The sequence below is a fragment of the Panulirus ornatus genome, chromosome 1 (genome assembly GCF_036320965.1).
Source record: "Panulirus ornatus isolate Po-2019 chromosome 1, ASM3632096v1, whole genome shotgun sequence".
NCBI classification, from domain to species: Eukaryota; Metazoa; Arthropoda; class Malacostraca; order Decapoda; family Palinuridae; genus Panulirus; species Panulirus ornatus.
This window is the reverse complement of record NC_092224.1, coordinates 69,037,178-69,049,519: the sequence shown is the minus strand read 5'-3', so window position 1 is coordinate 69,049,519 and position 12,342 is coordinate 69,037,178. Positions and strand designations below refer to the sequence as shown.

The following is a 12,342-nucleotide window of genomic DNA, read 5'->3' as shown; positions in this document are numbered from 1 at the left end:
TTCTTACTATTTCCAGCAGTTTCCTCCCACACTGCATATCCTTAAGACCTCAACAATGCATCTCTACCATTCCCAACTTACCCTTTCTCAAGATCCATAAATGCCAAATTCGAACCTTCTGTCTCTTTAGGTATTTGTCACACACATATTTGAAAGCAAACCCCTGATCCACACATCTCCCACTTTTGAAAATACATTGTTTCTCCCCAATCTGACATTCTCTACGTGCCTTCGCCCTCTCAATCACCACTTTCCCATACATCTTACCAAGAAATAATACCTACATATTCTGAACACTTACCTTTGTCCCCCTTGCCTTTATACAGCGGCATTATACTTATATTCCGCCAACTCTCAAGCACCTCATCATGATCCATACATAGACTGAAAATCCTAAATAACCAGTCAACAACAACGTAACGCCCTTTCTAACGAAATCTGACTGCAGTACTATCCATTCCAACCGCCTTGCCACATTCCATCACACGAAAGGCTTTCACCACCTCTTTTCTTTTCACTAAACCACTCTCCATGACTCACGTTTTATACCATCCCGACCCAAACACCCTTCGTCTGCCACCTTGTCATAAACTCTGTCATCAAACGCATTCAACAGTCCTTCAAGTTACTCACTTCATCTCCTCTCCTCATCAGTATCTGTTACCACTTCCCTATTTTCCCCTTCACCAATTTTTCCATTTGTTCTCTTGTTTTTCTCACACTAGTAACCACCTTCCAAAATATCCTATTTTCTCTGTAGTTTACTGATACTCGTTCAACCCAACTCTCATTTGCTCTCTATATCAACCCCTGCACTATTGACCTACTGCCGTTTTCTCTTATATATCTCCCAATCGTTTGGACTCCCCTGTAAATGCTCTTTCACCGGCAATTTTACTTCGCCATCCTTCCCTTCATTAACTGCCTACCTGCTACATTACACATGCCACACAGATCTCTCGCAAGTGACAGCAGTGCTTCCCTATGATACCTCCCATTCCTCACTCACTACCCTAGCATCTTTTAAAATCGTCTTTTGTCATTCTCCTCTCAATCTCTCCTGATATTTCTTCAGACTAGTCTCTTTTTTAAGTTCACCTAGTTTCACCACCCTCTTCACACATATAATATTACCTCTTCTCCGAAAACCTTTATAGATATTCACCCTCGCCTCTGCAAGACATCACCACCAGCACATTCAATACCAAAAGTCTCTCTTTTGCGCTCCTATCCAGTAATATTACGCCCGTTAATCACCTTTCCTACTCACAAACATATACTTTGTATGTCCCTTTTTTCTATATGTTAGCTGAGACGACACGTGCAACTGGGGCCCTTAATCAAGGTTATTTGGTATATCCTAGCCTGAGCCAAGTATCTATTTTATCGTCCTACCCCCTAAGGGTTGATAAACAGCTGGGTTGACTGCAGACCGTTTGCCGCAACCAGGATTCGAACCTATGCGCTCGAACCTGGCTTGTATGAAGAGATACTAGAAGAGACAGAGTGTAGATTGGCAAAAAGGTGAAAGTACTGGAGGCTAGGAGATTTGGTGAGGAATGGGAGGTATTAAGGGAAGTGGGTCTGACATGTGCAACAGAAGTGAGTGGTATGCGGAAAGAAGGTGGCAGGTGAGTGAGAAAGGGTAGCGAGTGGTGGATGACGGAGTTAAGTTGCTTGTGAAAGAGAAAAGAGTGGGGTATGGACCTCAAGTAAGGAGAGCGAGTGCCTGGGGGATTTACGGAGATTTACAAGCGAATGCGGCTGGAGGTGCAGGGGTTGAAAAAGATGCCAAATGAGAGTTAGAGTGAGCGAGGGGTGTGAGTACATAGATGTCTGTGCTACAACATACCTGCACCTCTAAACCTGCTCTACGTCCTCTTACTGTGTTTGCTTTAGTGTCGGTATATATTTTCATGACCATCTGCTCCTACAGACCTTCCTCATACAAGTAATAATGTGGAAGCCTTACTTTAGAGGTTCTTAGGTAAGTCATAAGTAGAAATGTAAAGATCTTACTTTATGATTCTTTTGTAAGACGTATATAAGTTTTCCATTACGTTTCTCATGAAAAGAAAAGAAGACGTCCGTGTGAGCAATAACAGAGGACTTGGCTACTATAAACTTAATGCTTACAGTACTTAAGACCGAGCGTCTCCTGCCCTTACAAGTGAGCACCTTGGTTGCAGGTGGTCACGATAGAAGGCACTGGCAAGCACTACGTGACCCTACTGCCTGACGAGAAGGGCGTGACCTTCCTTGGCGAGAGGAAGCTACAGGAGTACTACCTGGTGTCCGAGGTCATGCTGGAACGGAACGAGGTCAGGCCAACACCATACTTGCTCCTCTCTGGCTATAGTAAACACCGCCTGACACCTTTCCCGATGCATACATGTTACTCCTCACTGCACAGCCTCCAGTTCCAACCCCCACACTATAGACATTCCCCATCCCAAATGCACACTTTCCCTAACCCCCTCCCAGTACATATCTCCCTTAATATCTCAAAAACACCCTCGTTTCATGATGCCGTCTTTCCTTATCCCTCTGTCCTCCCGACCTTTTCTTTCCCTCCGCTCACACCTTACCTTCCATCCTCATACATTCTAATACCTTCCTCCTCTCTCCTTCTTGCATAACACCTTTTTCCTTCCCCACGACACGTCTCTCTCCCACACCTAGCTAGTACATCGCTCCCACCTTACCTCTGTCAGTACACACTAGGCATACCAATGCTCTCCTTTCGTGTATATCTCCCATTTCTACTCCTAGTGCATTATTGTCTCATCTCGCCTTCTCTCTCCCGTTGCACATCAACCGGTCACTCTCCCCAAAAACACATTCTCTCGTGCTCTCTGCAACACATCTCCCTCCCATCACGCAACTACGTACCTCCTTTCTCCTAGTACATATCAAATAATCACCTTCCTTCTTGCTCACCTGTCGTATTCCGTTAGTCCACAATTCATCTCCCTGTTTCTCATCCCGTGTCCTAGTACGAGTCTACCACCTACGTCCTAAACACACGTATATACATCGTAGTACGTACACGTAAAAAGCTGATGAGACACTTCAAGAATACAATACTTCCCCTTGAGTGTGTGTGTCCCTAGAAAGGTGGTAAGGGGCTATGTAACGCAGGAGCCAGGATGCATGGCTAAAAGGAAAGAGTTTCCATTAACGTGAAAATCAAGACTCCAGGGTATCTTTCGGCTCGTGGCAACATATGTACATACGATGACTGGGAGATTGTAGGAATAAACTCGGAACCAGTGAGAAAGACTTTGGGAACGGAATTTCTCACAGTGTGAAGAAAAACCCTTAAGAAATCTTCAAATGTGTAAGAAACAAGAAAAAATGAAGGTACTATTGCGAGACAATAAAGAAATGATCTCTTGAACAGGAACATACCAAATCTGTTTACCATCAGAATTATGTGTAAAAACTTATATCTGGCCACCAATGAGGAACTTGACATAAAAAGAATACTGAGCACTCTGAAGTACTTAACAGCAACATGAACAATATCTGAACACGTCAACTGATCCAGACACGATACCTTACAAGAATAAAGAAAAATGTTACCCGGTAAATAACTTTTCCGATCACCAACATATTCAACATAACACTGCAGAAAAGGTCAGGTGCCAAGTGACAAGAAACATGCCGAGGTAACATATTAATACATACGAATCACCTTACCTATCTGTTCTGGGCCATCGCGATCGACAAATGAGTAGCCTAGCCTGGTCATCTTGTATAGACAGGCTTGCCTTCGACCGTAACTGGTGCAGCGAAGCGGCAATGGTGAGCCTGTTGGAAAGCACAAGAATTTTAAGGTTTAAACGTTTTTTCTTTTTCATTCTGGGGACAAGTACAGGTTACCATGGCGCAAAACATATTACTGATGGTTTATAATGATGTAATCGATGGGTGCTTATGGATGCAACTATACTACGAAATCAAGAATGAACCTGTAGATAACTTTGAGTCATTTTTTGTCATGCACTTGACCCATCCAAGATTAATATACATTTTATATGCCACCAATCCATTACTTCATCCCAAATGATTGGAAACTTGTTGACGTATCATCAGTTTTCAAAGCACGAGATAGTAAATGCACTTCGGACACCCGTCTTATCAGCCGTACTTCTGTTAACGTAAAAATGTTAGAAAAACAGACGAAATCGTCAACTTCCTGGAGGATAACAGACCATCTATATGGATATCGGAATGAATGATCATTTAATTGTCAAATCTGATGGCGATATTTCTTTTTATGTTCAGACGGCACTAAGCAAGGTACCCATTTTATCGACTAACCGCTAAGAAAGGAAGAACACCTGAGTTGACTGTGGACCGACTGCCGCCACTAGGATTCGAACCTAAGAGCTCAAACCATGACGTATATAACTGGGACACCAAAAGTACCCGTAATTTCATACACTTAGAATTCTAGCCCAGCTCATGCTATACATAAGAGGCGAAATTGAATGCTGCTCTGTCGCACGGTCACCAACCAAACAAATGGAAATAAACATTCCGAAGAATTCAGAGCAGTTTACGAGCAAACACGAGAGTCTGTAAGAACAGAGATGAAGAGAAAAATACATGATAATTTGCGCATGACAAGATAATAAAGAGGTAAATGATAATAGTATCTTAAAAGTCTATCAACAAGGTAGAAAAAGTATACCAAAAAGATATACAAGAATATTCGAGAACATTGCAAGGAAGCTAATCATTGTACTACCAGAGAAAAGAGATCATACATGAACTACAGAAGCATCTGGACGACTGTGTAAGGATCACATTAAGTCATCAAAACGTGTGGTAAGCGGTACGCGATGACCCTGCCACCTAGCTAAGTCTTTTTCGTAAAGTCCTCTTTGGTAGGTATTCTCTCTCTCTCTCTCTCTCTCTCTCTCTCTCTCTCTCTCTCTCTCTCTCTCTCTCTCTCTCTCTCTCTCTCTCTCTCAGCACAAATATTGCCTTCCCTCTCCCGCCAGATGTTTCCTCTCCCTTCTCCCAAAGCACACTTTCCTAGTACACACGATCACTTCTCCTACCTAAAATATGTACACAGCTTCCCTTACAGTACACCCCTCACCCCACCAGTACTTAGTCAACTTGTTCTTTTTTTTTCAATTTCAACCGACTTGGTACGCTAAAAAATGCCCTAGTCATGGCCATCTCGGCTAAAATGAAATTAGATTATGATTAAAGATATCTAGAAAATTTAATCAGAGATTCTTAGGTGTTTGCAGACATGGCTTTTTGAGGGACAGAAAGGTTAGAGGAAGATGGAAAGATGAAAATACGATAGAGAATGCAACAGCGTCACTGCTCGAGAATTGGAGGAAACAGTCATTCCTCGTCATGGCCGTCTCTACACAAAACCTATGGGAAGCAGCAGCCAGACACGTGGCACAGATCCAAGCCAAGGTGGAAAGGATACACACAGACAGCTCATGAGAAGAGCAACCGAAATCATACCCGTGAAATAAGGAGAGGACAACAGCGTCACGGCGGACAGAGGGATGTGATGCCTCGATAATTATTGAGTCAAAAGACTTAATCCCATTCTGGCCAATAGAGAGGTGGAAGATTAACCAACCCAGATATGTGAGCAGAATAAGAAAAAAATGTGATCGTGAAAAATCTACTCAAGGAATATGATTATTGCGCCTACATAGCACCGCAGATTTTTGGGAAGCAGAGCCTGAGATTCAGATTATGTGAAGATTCTAAGATAGATCGGAATTACATGGTTATCTCCAACATTTCTTTCGTAGTTACAGGGCTGAAGTGTGGTCCTCTGAAACTGAACTGAGGGGAACAACTGACACTTAGAGGGAAGTAAGGGAGAAAATGTATTTTAGCAACACTAAATATAATCGAGTAATTGATCTCCCACTCCGAGATCCCGTACATATGTTACGTGTGAGAAGGGGAACTAACATTAGAGCGAGTATGGAATGGGAGTGTATCGATATGTGTTAAAAAGAATCATCAGCGTGAAAGTGGATAGGGTTAAAGGATGAAGAGAGAAGATTAGTGATAATGAAACGAGAATGGAGATAGGATAGGACCCTGAGGGAAACCACTATCGATAGGATAAGCCGCGGGATATCGCTTCATCCATTAGGAAACAGAGAAGCAGGGGAAACCAAAGGATGGAAGTTTAGAAAGCAGAGACTTATGCCACACCTTGAACGCTTTGGAGATACCAAAGCCCACGACAAAACATTCAGCAAAATCCCGAGAGAGAAGGACCAGAGGTGCTGGTGATCAGAGAGAAGGGAAAGGTATTCAAAATATTTGAGAAAGTGAGGATCAAAGAGTTTCAAAGACTTGGAGTTGGGGTAATATTTGAAAGGGTTTGAAAGGTCTCCTTTCTAAAGAATGGGCTGCAATCAGGCATGCTTGTAGGAAAGGGAAGTTTGAGTTTTCAAGACTGAGACGAAATAGGCAAGCAAAGGAGACCGAGCTCAGAAGAACGCTTTCTCAAGACTTAAGGGAGTATTCCAATCGAGCCACTGGCCTCGTCCACTTGAATCTAGGAAAGGATGTAGATCCTCCACACAGGAAATGTAGGGGAGGCCTGGGCTCCGTGGAGAGATGGAGGAGGGAAACTAGACACTAAATTATCAAGAATAAAATTAGAGAAGGTGGTGGAACCAAAAAGACTGGCTTGACTGAAGTTTGGAGTTACTGATGAATTGATCGGGTCGGATGATAAGAAAGGATGAATTACAGAGCCTAATGGAGACGCTTTTGGTTAAGGACTATGGATAGCTATTTGTAGAAGTCAAATTAGCATACTTTCATTATGTGAAAGTGTATTTGACTTTACGAACAACACGTTTGTAGTGATTTCATGCAGACATGAAAGAACACTGGGATTCAGGGGAAGGGAAGAGTGTCATGGCCTGGTGTGCTCTGTCCCTGATGCAACAAGCATCAGTAAGATGCCATCAAATCATGACCTGGGGAGGTAGAAGGATATGATAGATGGGACGTTGTACTCCATCCTAGCCAAGAAACCTCACAGGTGAGATGAGTTACTCTGGAAGTTTTATGAGAATACTAAAAGGCTGAAAAGTACGAGACCAGAATGTTTCGGTTTTGATTCAGTAAAAATGTGGCGCAAATACTTATGAAAAAGTAGAAGAGTAATATCTTTTCTTATTAATCTTAAACCTGTAATTAAGACGAACGTCCCCAGCTGCTCTTGAACGGTAATATCGTACAAAAGTAGAACAACATTGGGAGAATAATACTTTTCTCATGGTCTCTGTCCTCAACAAATCTAGTTGTTTTTTTTTTTCATAAGACGAGTGGCACTTGCCTAGTAATGTTCAAAAGACGTAGTCTGTTTTCTTAGTTGCTACTGTCAGGATGAACAGGGATTAACAGTGACTAAAGTGACCAATTAAGATCCTGTACGTCAAATCAATTTTCACTCAGGAGATAGACAGATAGATTAGACTGACAGATAGATAGATAGAAAGGTAGATAGATATGAGCCACGGTAAGTGAGTTGCCAGTCCCTGTGTCGCGTGGTACAGGGCTTCAGCAGTGGCCAAGCGGTCCTCCTGACCTTCAACAACCTGTCCACCTTCTACGTCATCTCCACCTACGTCCCCACCTACATCATCGTCATCATCGGGTGCCTCGTGTTCTTCTTCCCCGTGTGGAGCTTCAACGAGCGGATCATGGTGTCCCTGACAGGCCTGCTGGTCGAGGCCACATTCTTCTCACAGGTGAGTGTGTCCCGCCTCCAGCCACACACTTTATGCATCCAAGTCTCAGGGGCGTTATAGACGACGGATATAAATAGAGCTGTATATCCTAGTCTCTCAGGGGGAGTCATAGACGACGGATATAAATAGAGCTGTATATCCTAATCTCTCAGGGGGCGTCATAGACAACGGATATAGTGGGTTATATATCCTAGTATCTCAAAGGCGTCATGGACGACGGATATAAATAGAGCTGTATATCCTAGTCTCTCAGGGGGGGGAAGTCATAGACGACGGATATAAATAGTGAGTTGTATATCCTATCCTCTCCAGGGCGTCATAGACGACGTACATTTTGTAAATAGTGGGTTATACACCTAGCGACTCAGATAGAAACATTTCTATGATCATAATAGAGAAACGTCCATCAAATTAGGAGGTACAACTTCAATTCTCACGTTATCTTGAACGCACATAGTAATCCCAGGGTAATGCCTTTCGCTCTGGTGACCTTGCAGGTGAGCGCCACCATTCCCCACACAGCCTACCTCAAGCTGGTGGACACCTGGTTCGTCTTCTGCATCCTGTTCCTCTTCCTGGTGGTGGTGGCTCTGGTCATCATCAACTGGCTACAGGTAATGTCTTCTGTATATACACGTCGCGCCATATGCACCAGGTAATCAGGGATGGACCAGACACACTGGCTGGACTCTGACTACTTGAGTATCATGAGTCTATCTATCTATCTATCTATATATGGATAAAGATAGATAGATAGATAGGACTATCGAATTCGAGTCCTGGGATATTATCCTTAATCTTTACGTCACTCGTGCGTCCCCTATCTTGAGTAGTGTGTACAGTTTTGGTCACTTGAGGAAAGGCAGACAGAATGGAGACAGTATAGAGGCGAGCTGCAAAGATGATTCCCAGACTGGGAAACAAATCCTATGAGAGCTGACTAAAGTACTTGAAATATATCTTGTTTAGAAAAGAGAAGGTTGATTAGATTGGATTATAAAATCTAAGGTTATATGCCAAGCACTGGAGCGTCTAAGGCTATTCAGCGCTCTTAGTACAGATTAGAATACATCCCAAACAAATGGCTAATTCCAGTGTTGATAGACAAAGAAGAGAAGAACGAAAAATATAGAAAAAATAGCTCAGGCCTGACCTTTGCAGCAATGGAAAAGAATGTCAAGGGGTGATCCGATACAGGCAATCAAAATTATCCATTGCTTCAATAATCTCGATCAAACCACTTGACATTAGGATAGATTCATCTGATTTCACTCGTAGTAATGGTTACAAACTCGTGAGCAAACGTTTTACCTCGAATGAAGCGTAATACCTTTTCTTCAACAACAGGATTGTTAACGTATGTAATGATTTACCTATCACAGTGGCTGAAAGTGGTATGATTTAACAAGAGTCTTGATAAACATTTCGTTTCAAATCCACGACTGACATTATTCGCGCCTCCTTAGCTACATGTAAAGTTAACATTTTTGTATCTTTGATATGTAGTTATTTCAACTCTTACCCCACTGATCTGTGACTGTCGTATCTCTTCCACCATCACAAACAGCTTCGAAGGGACCCAGTGGTCTGTTGCTGTTTGAATTCCATTGTATTACTTTGAAGTACCTTGCAACTGTATAATCGGCGAGGAAATCTCTGTGGATGATTTCTAACCAATACTATGAACTAGTAATCATATAATTTCCTTCAGACGCTGTTGTCTCTTAACTAAGATTTTACCGCGTATATTCTGAGCACCAACATGAAATGTTTTTGGATGAAACTGAGATCTATTTCGAAGATGACTGACGGAGGATGATGGGTCTGTTCCACACGGGCTGCGTTTTTGGACCAAAACGCAAGTGTGGACTCACAAGGGAGCCCACCCAGACGTGCAGCTCCCATTGCATTCAGGTGTAGTCCGTCCTTCATAAACATACCAGAATGCACGTACAAATGCTGCCACAAAGTGGCAACTCAACTCCCACCCGAAAACAGAGATTCGTACATATTTGTACATACAAAAACATTAGTCGCTATGCCAATTCTTTAGCCGTCGAGCCCTGTTGAAGATGCTCGTGCACTATAACCTATAATGGTTTTTCCTCACAAAAGATTGAAACATTTTGTTCGAGAAACGGCAGTAATTACTGGACATCCTCAGCTTAATAACCAACAACCGATACACCAGCCGAGTGTGTTGTACCGAGCGGGAGTCTAAAGCAAGCAGGTGTTACAGTCAGATGTTGACAACGTTCCTTGCTCGATGCTGTCTGGGGTACAGCATCAGCCCACAGCCTCCTACAGGAGACTGAATATATGTAATGATGATGGCCAAAAAACCTGGTACCATTCTGCATATATCTCCCTTTGTTAACTGCCCATGTACGATGGTACGATCCTTAACCACGACGTTACGAACCCTTGATCGCGATGGTTCGACCCTTAGATTGAATGGTCTTAGCTTCTGACCTAATCTGTGAGGGTCAGATTAAAAGCCGGGATCATCGTACACAGGGGCTGTACCGTCGTGACCAAGGAGGGTAACAAACACGTTGCAAAAGCAGCAGTACTCCTTGGCCAGGTGACCTGCCTCTCATGGCTGCCGGGTGATGAAGTGTTGGTCAACCGGAGCTTGCAAGACTGCAACGGGTGAAGAACATAGGTTCATGGTGTGATGGCAGAGGTGCTGGGGACACCACACGAAAAGGCGGATGTCTGAGATGGTCCAATATGTACAAGGCATGTGGATCAATTACGTAAGTGTAAAGCTAATCAGCAGTACCTACTGATTGACTGAGATGCAATATTGTTCGTACTCCTAATGCCGAGTGCTCGAAGCCAGAAACTGCTGAGTTAAGAAAGAAGATAAAGCTCCTGGACACCCAAGGGACTACGTCTACTAGTAATGTTTCTGCTAATGAATATCTTGAGGAGGACTTACAGCATTTCTAAGTATTTCTCACACATTCTTCAAAGCAAACACCTGATCCACACATCCTCTACCATATTTCTCACACATATTGTTCAGAGCAAACACCTGATCCACACATCCTCTACCACTTCTGAAACCACACTGTTCCTCCCCATTATGATGCTCTGTAAATGCCCTCACTCTCTCAATCAATACACTCCCATACAGTTTTCCAGGAATACTGGACATGCTTATGGCTCTGTAGTTGAAAAAAAAAAACTCGCCTTTATCCCCCTCCCCTTCATACAATGACAATATACAACATAAACATCCCATTTCTTTAAAAAAAAGAAAATTGACCACAATCCCATTCATTTCAGCCGCTTTGCCACATTTCATACCTATATGTCATTTCCCGAGTGAGTGAGGAAGCATCAGAAATAGATGAATGAGCCATAGACTCTCTCTCTCTCTCTCTCTCTCTCTCTCTCTCTCTCTCTCTCTCTCTCTCTCTCTCTCTCTCTCTCTCTCTCTCTCATTTAACTATATTAAAAATGTTTTTATTAACATTTCAGGAGGAGTCCAAAGTGCAGCCCATGCAGGCCTGGACTCTGAAGGACACGAAGGTCATGCTGCAGGCTCGGGCCACCAGGTTCAACACCTTCTGTCGCCTGGCCTTCCCCATGTTTGCCTCCTCGTTCCTCGTCGTGTATTACATCACAGCTGCTGTGTAAACTGTCACGCCACCACCCATGGCCATGACCACTTCTGTGGAGGGAGGATATACCTATCTGCGCCCCAATTGTGGTAGTGGCACGGTTATATGGTATATACGTTTACATTCTTCATAGGCATCTGGAAATATTGTCAAACTGATGCCCACTTTCTCGGAACTGAGAAATATTCCCTTTAGTTTGTCAGCAAGGAGGTAGGAACATCCCTAGATATCAAGTGTTCATATATATATATATATATATATATATATATATATATATATATATATATATATATATATATATATATATATATATAGACTCGTTCTGGCGTACAGTGCGGAAACCTGGACGCAACATGAACTAGATGCAAAACCTAGGCTACACAAATGAGGCCTCAGGCTCACACGGAGTGACACACGTAGATCGCATGAGAAGTGGTGAAATCTTGTCAGATCATCATGCAGGACCCATAGTTATCTTCATACAGGGAGCACATCTTCAACGAAGCCACATAAAACATGTGGGCGAAAAGCCAGATACTCGGCAAGATACCTGGCATGGTACTAGTGAAGTAGAGGAACTTTCATAACAATGTGGAGAAGGAGCAACTGTGCATGCATGTACGGAGCGGCTTGGAGCTGCCAACCACAGGCCCCCGTAAGCCTACCACAAAACTGACGAGGAGCAGGTAGGAGGGCATATCTGGGCAACACACACGCAGAACGTCCCACACTGAATTCCAGGCACAGAGCCCTTCCAACGGAGGACTGGACATTGTTCATGTATTTTTAGCCGCTGAGACAAAGATTTCTGTGTGCATGTCTGTTTCAGGATAAAGTTATTGTCTCAGGATTTGTAAGCGATGCCTGAACAGTCACGGGACCTAGTTAACTAATGCATTAACACAATATTTCAGGTTAATGTTCACAATGTTAAAAAGTAG

At 43.1% G+C, this 12,342-nt stretch overlaps 1 protein-coding gene across 1 annotated transcript; it reads left to right on the top strand.

Annotated features, from left to right (window-relative positions):
• The first annotated feature begins 6,579 nt into the window (after nt 1-6,579).
• LOC139752202 (uncharacterized) lies at nt 6,580-11,621 on the top strand. Its single transcript, XM_071668223.1, has 3 exons — nt 6,580-7,769; nt 8,267-8,383; nt 11,259-11,621. The coding sequence occupies exons 1-3, from the start codon at nt 7,722-7,724 to the stop codon at nt 11,415-11,417; spliced, it is 324 nt and encodes a 107-aa protein (XP_071524324.1). The 5' UTR covers nt 6,580-7,721; the 3' UTR covers nt 11,418-11,621.
• The last annotated feature ends 721 nt before the right edge of the window (nt 11,622-12,342 follow it).

Coding starts and splice junctions, on each gene's coding strand:
- LOC139752202 (XM_071668223.1), top strand. CDS start 7,722: ATGGTGTCCCTGACAGGCCTGCTGGTCGAGGCCACATTCTTCTCACAG. Junction 7,770..8,266: donor AGGCCACATTCTTCTCACAG/GTGAGTGTGTCC, acceptor GTGACCTTGCAG/GTGAGCGCCACCATTCCCCA. Junction 8,384..11,258: donor TCATCATCAACTGGCTACAG/GTAATGTCTTCT, acceptor TTAACATTTCAG/GAGGAGTCCAAAGTGCAGCC.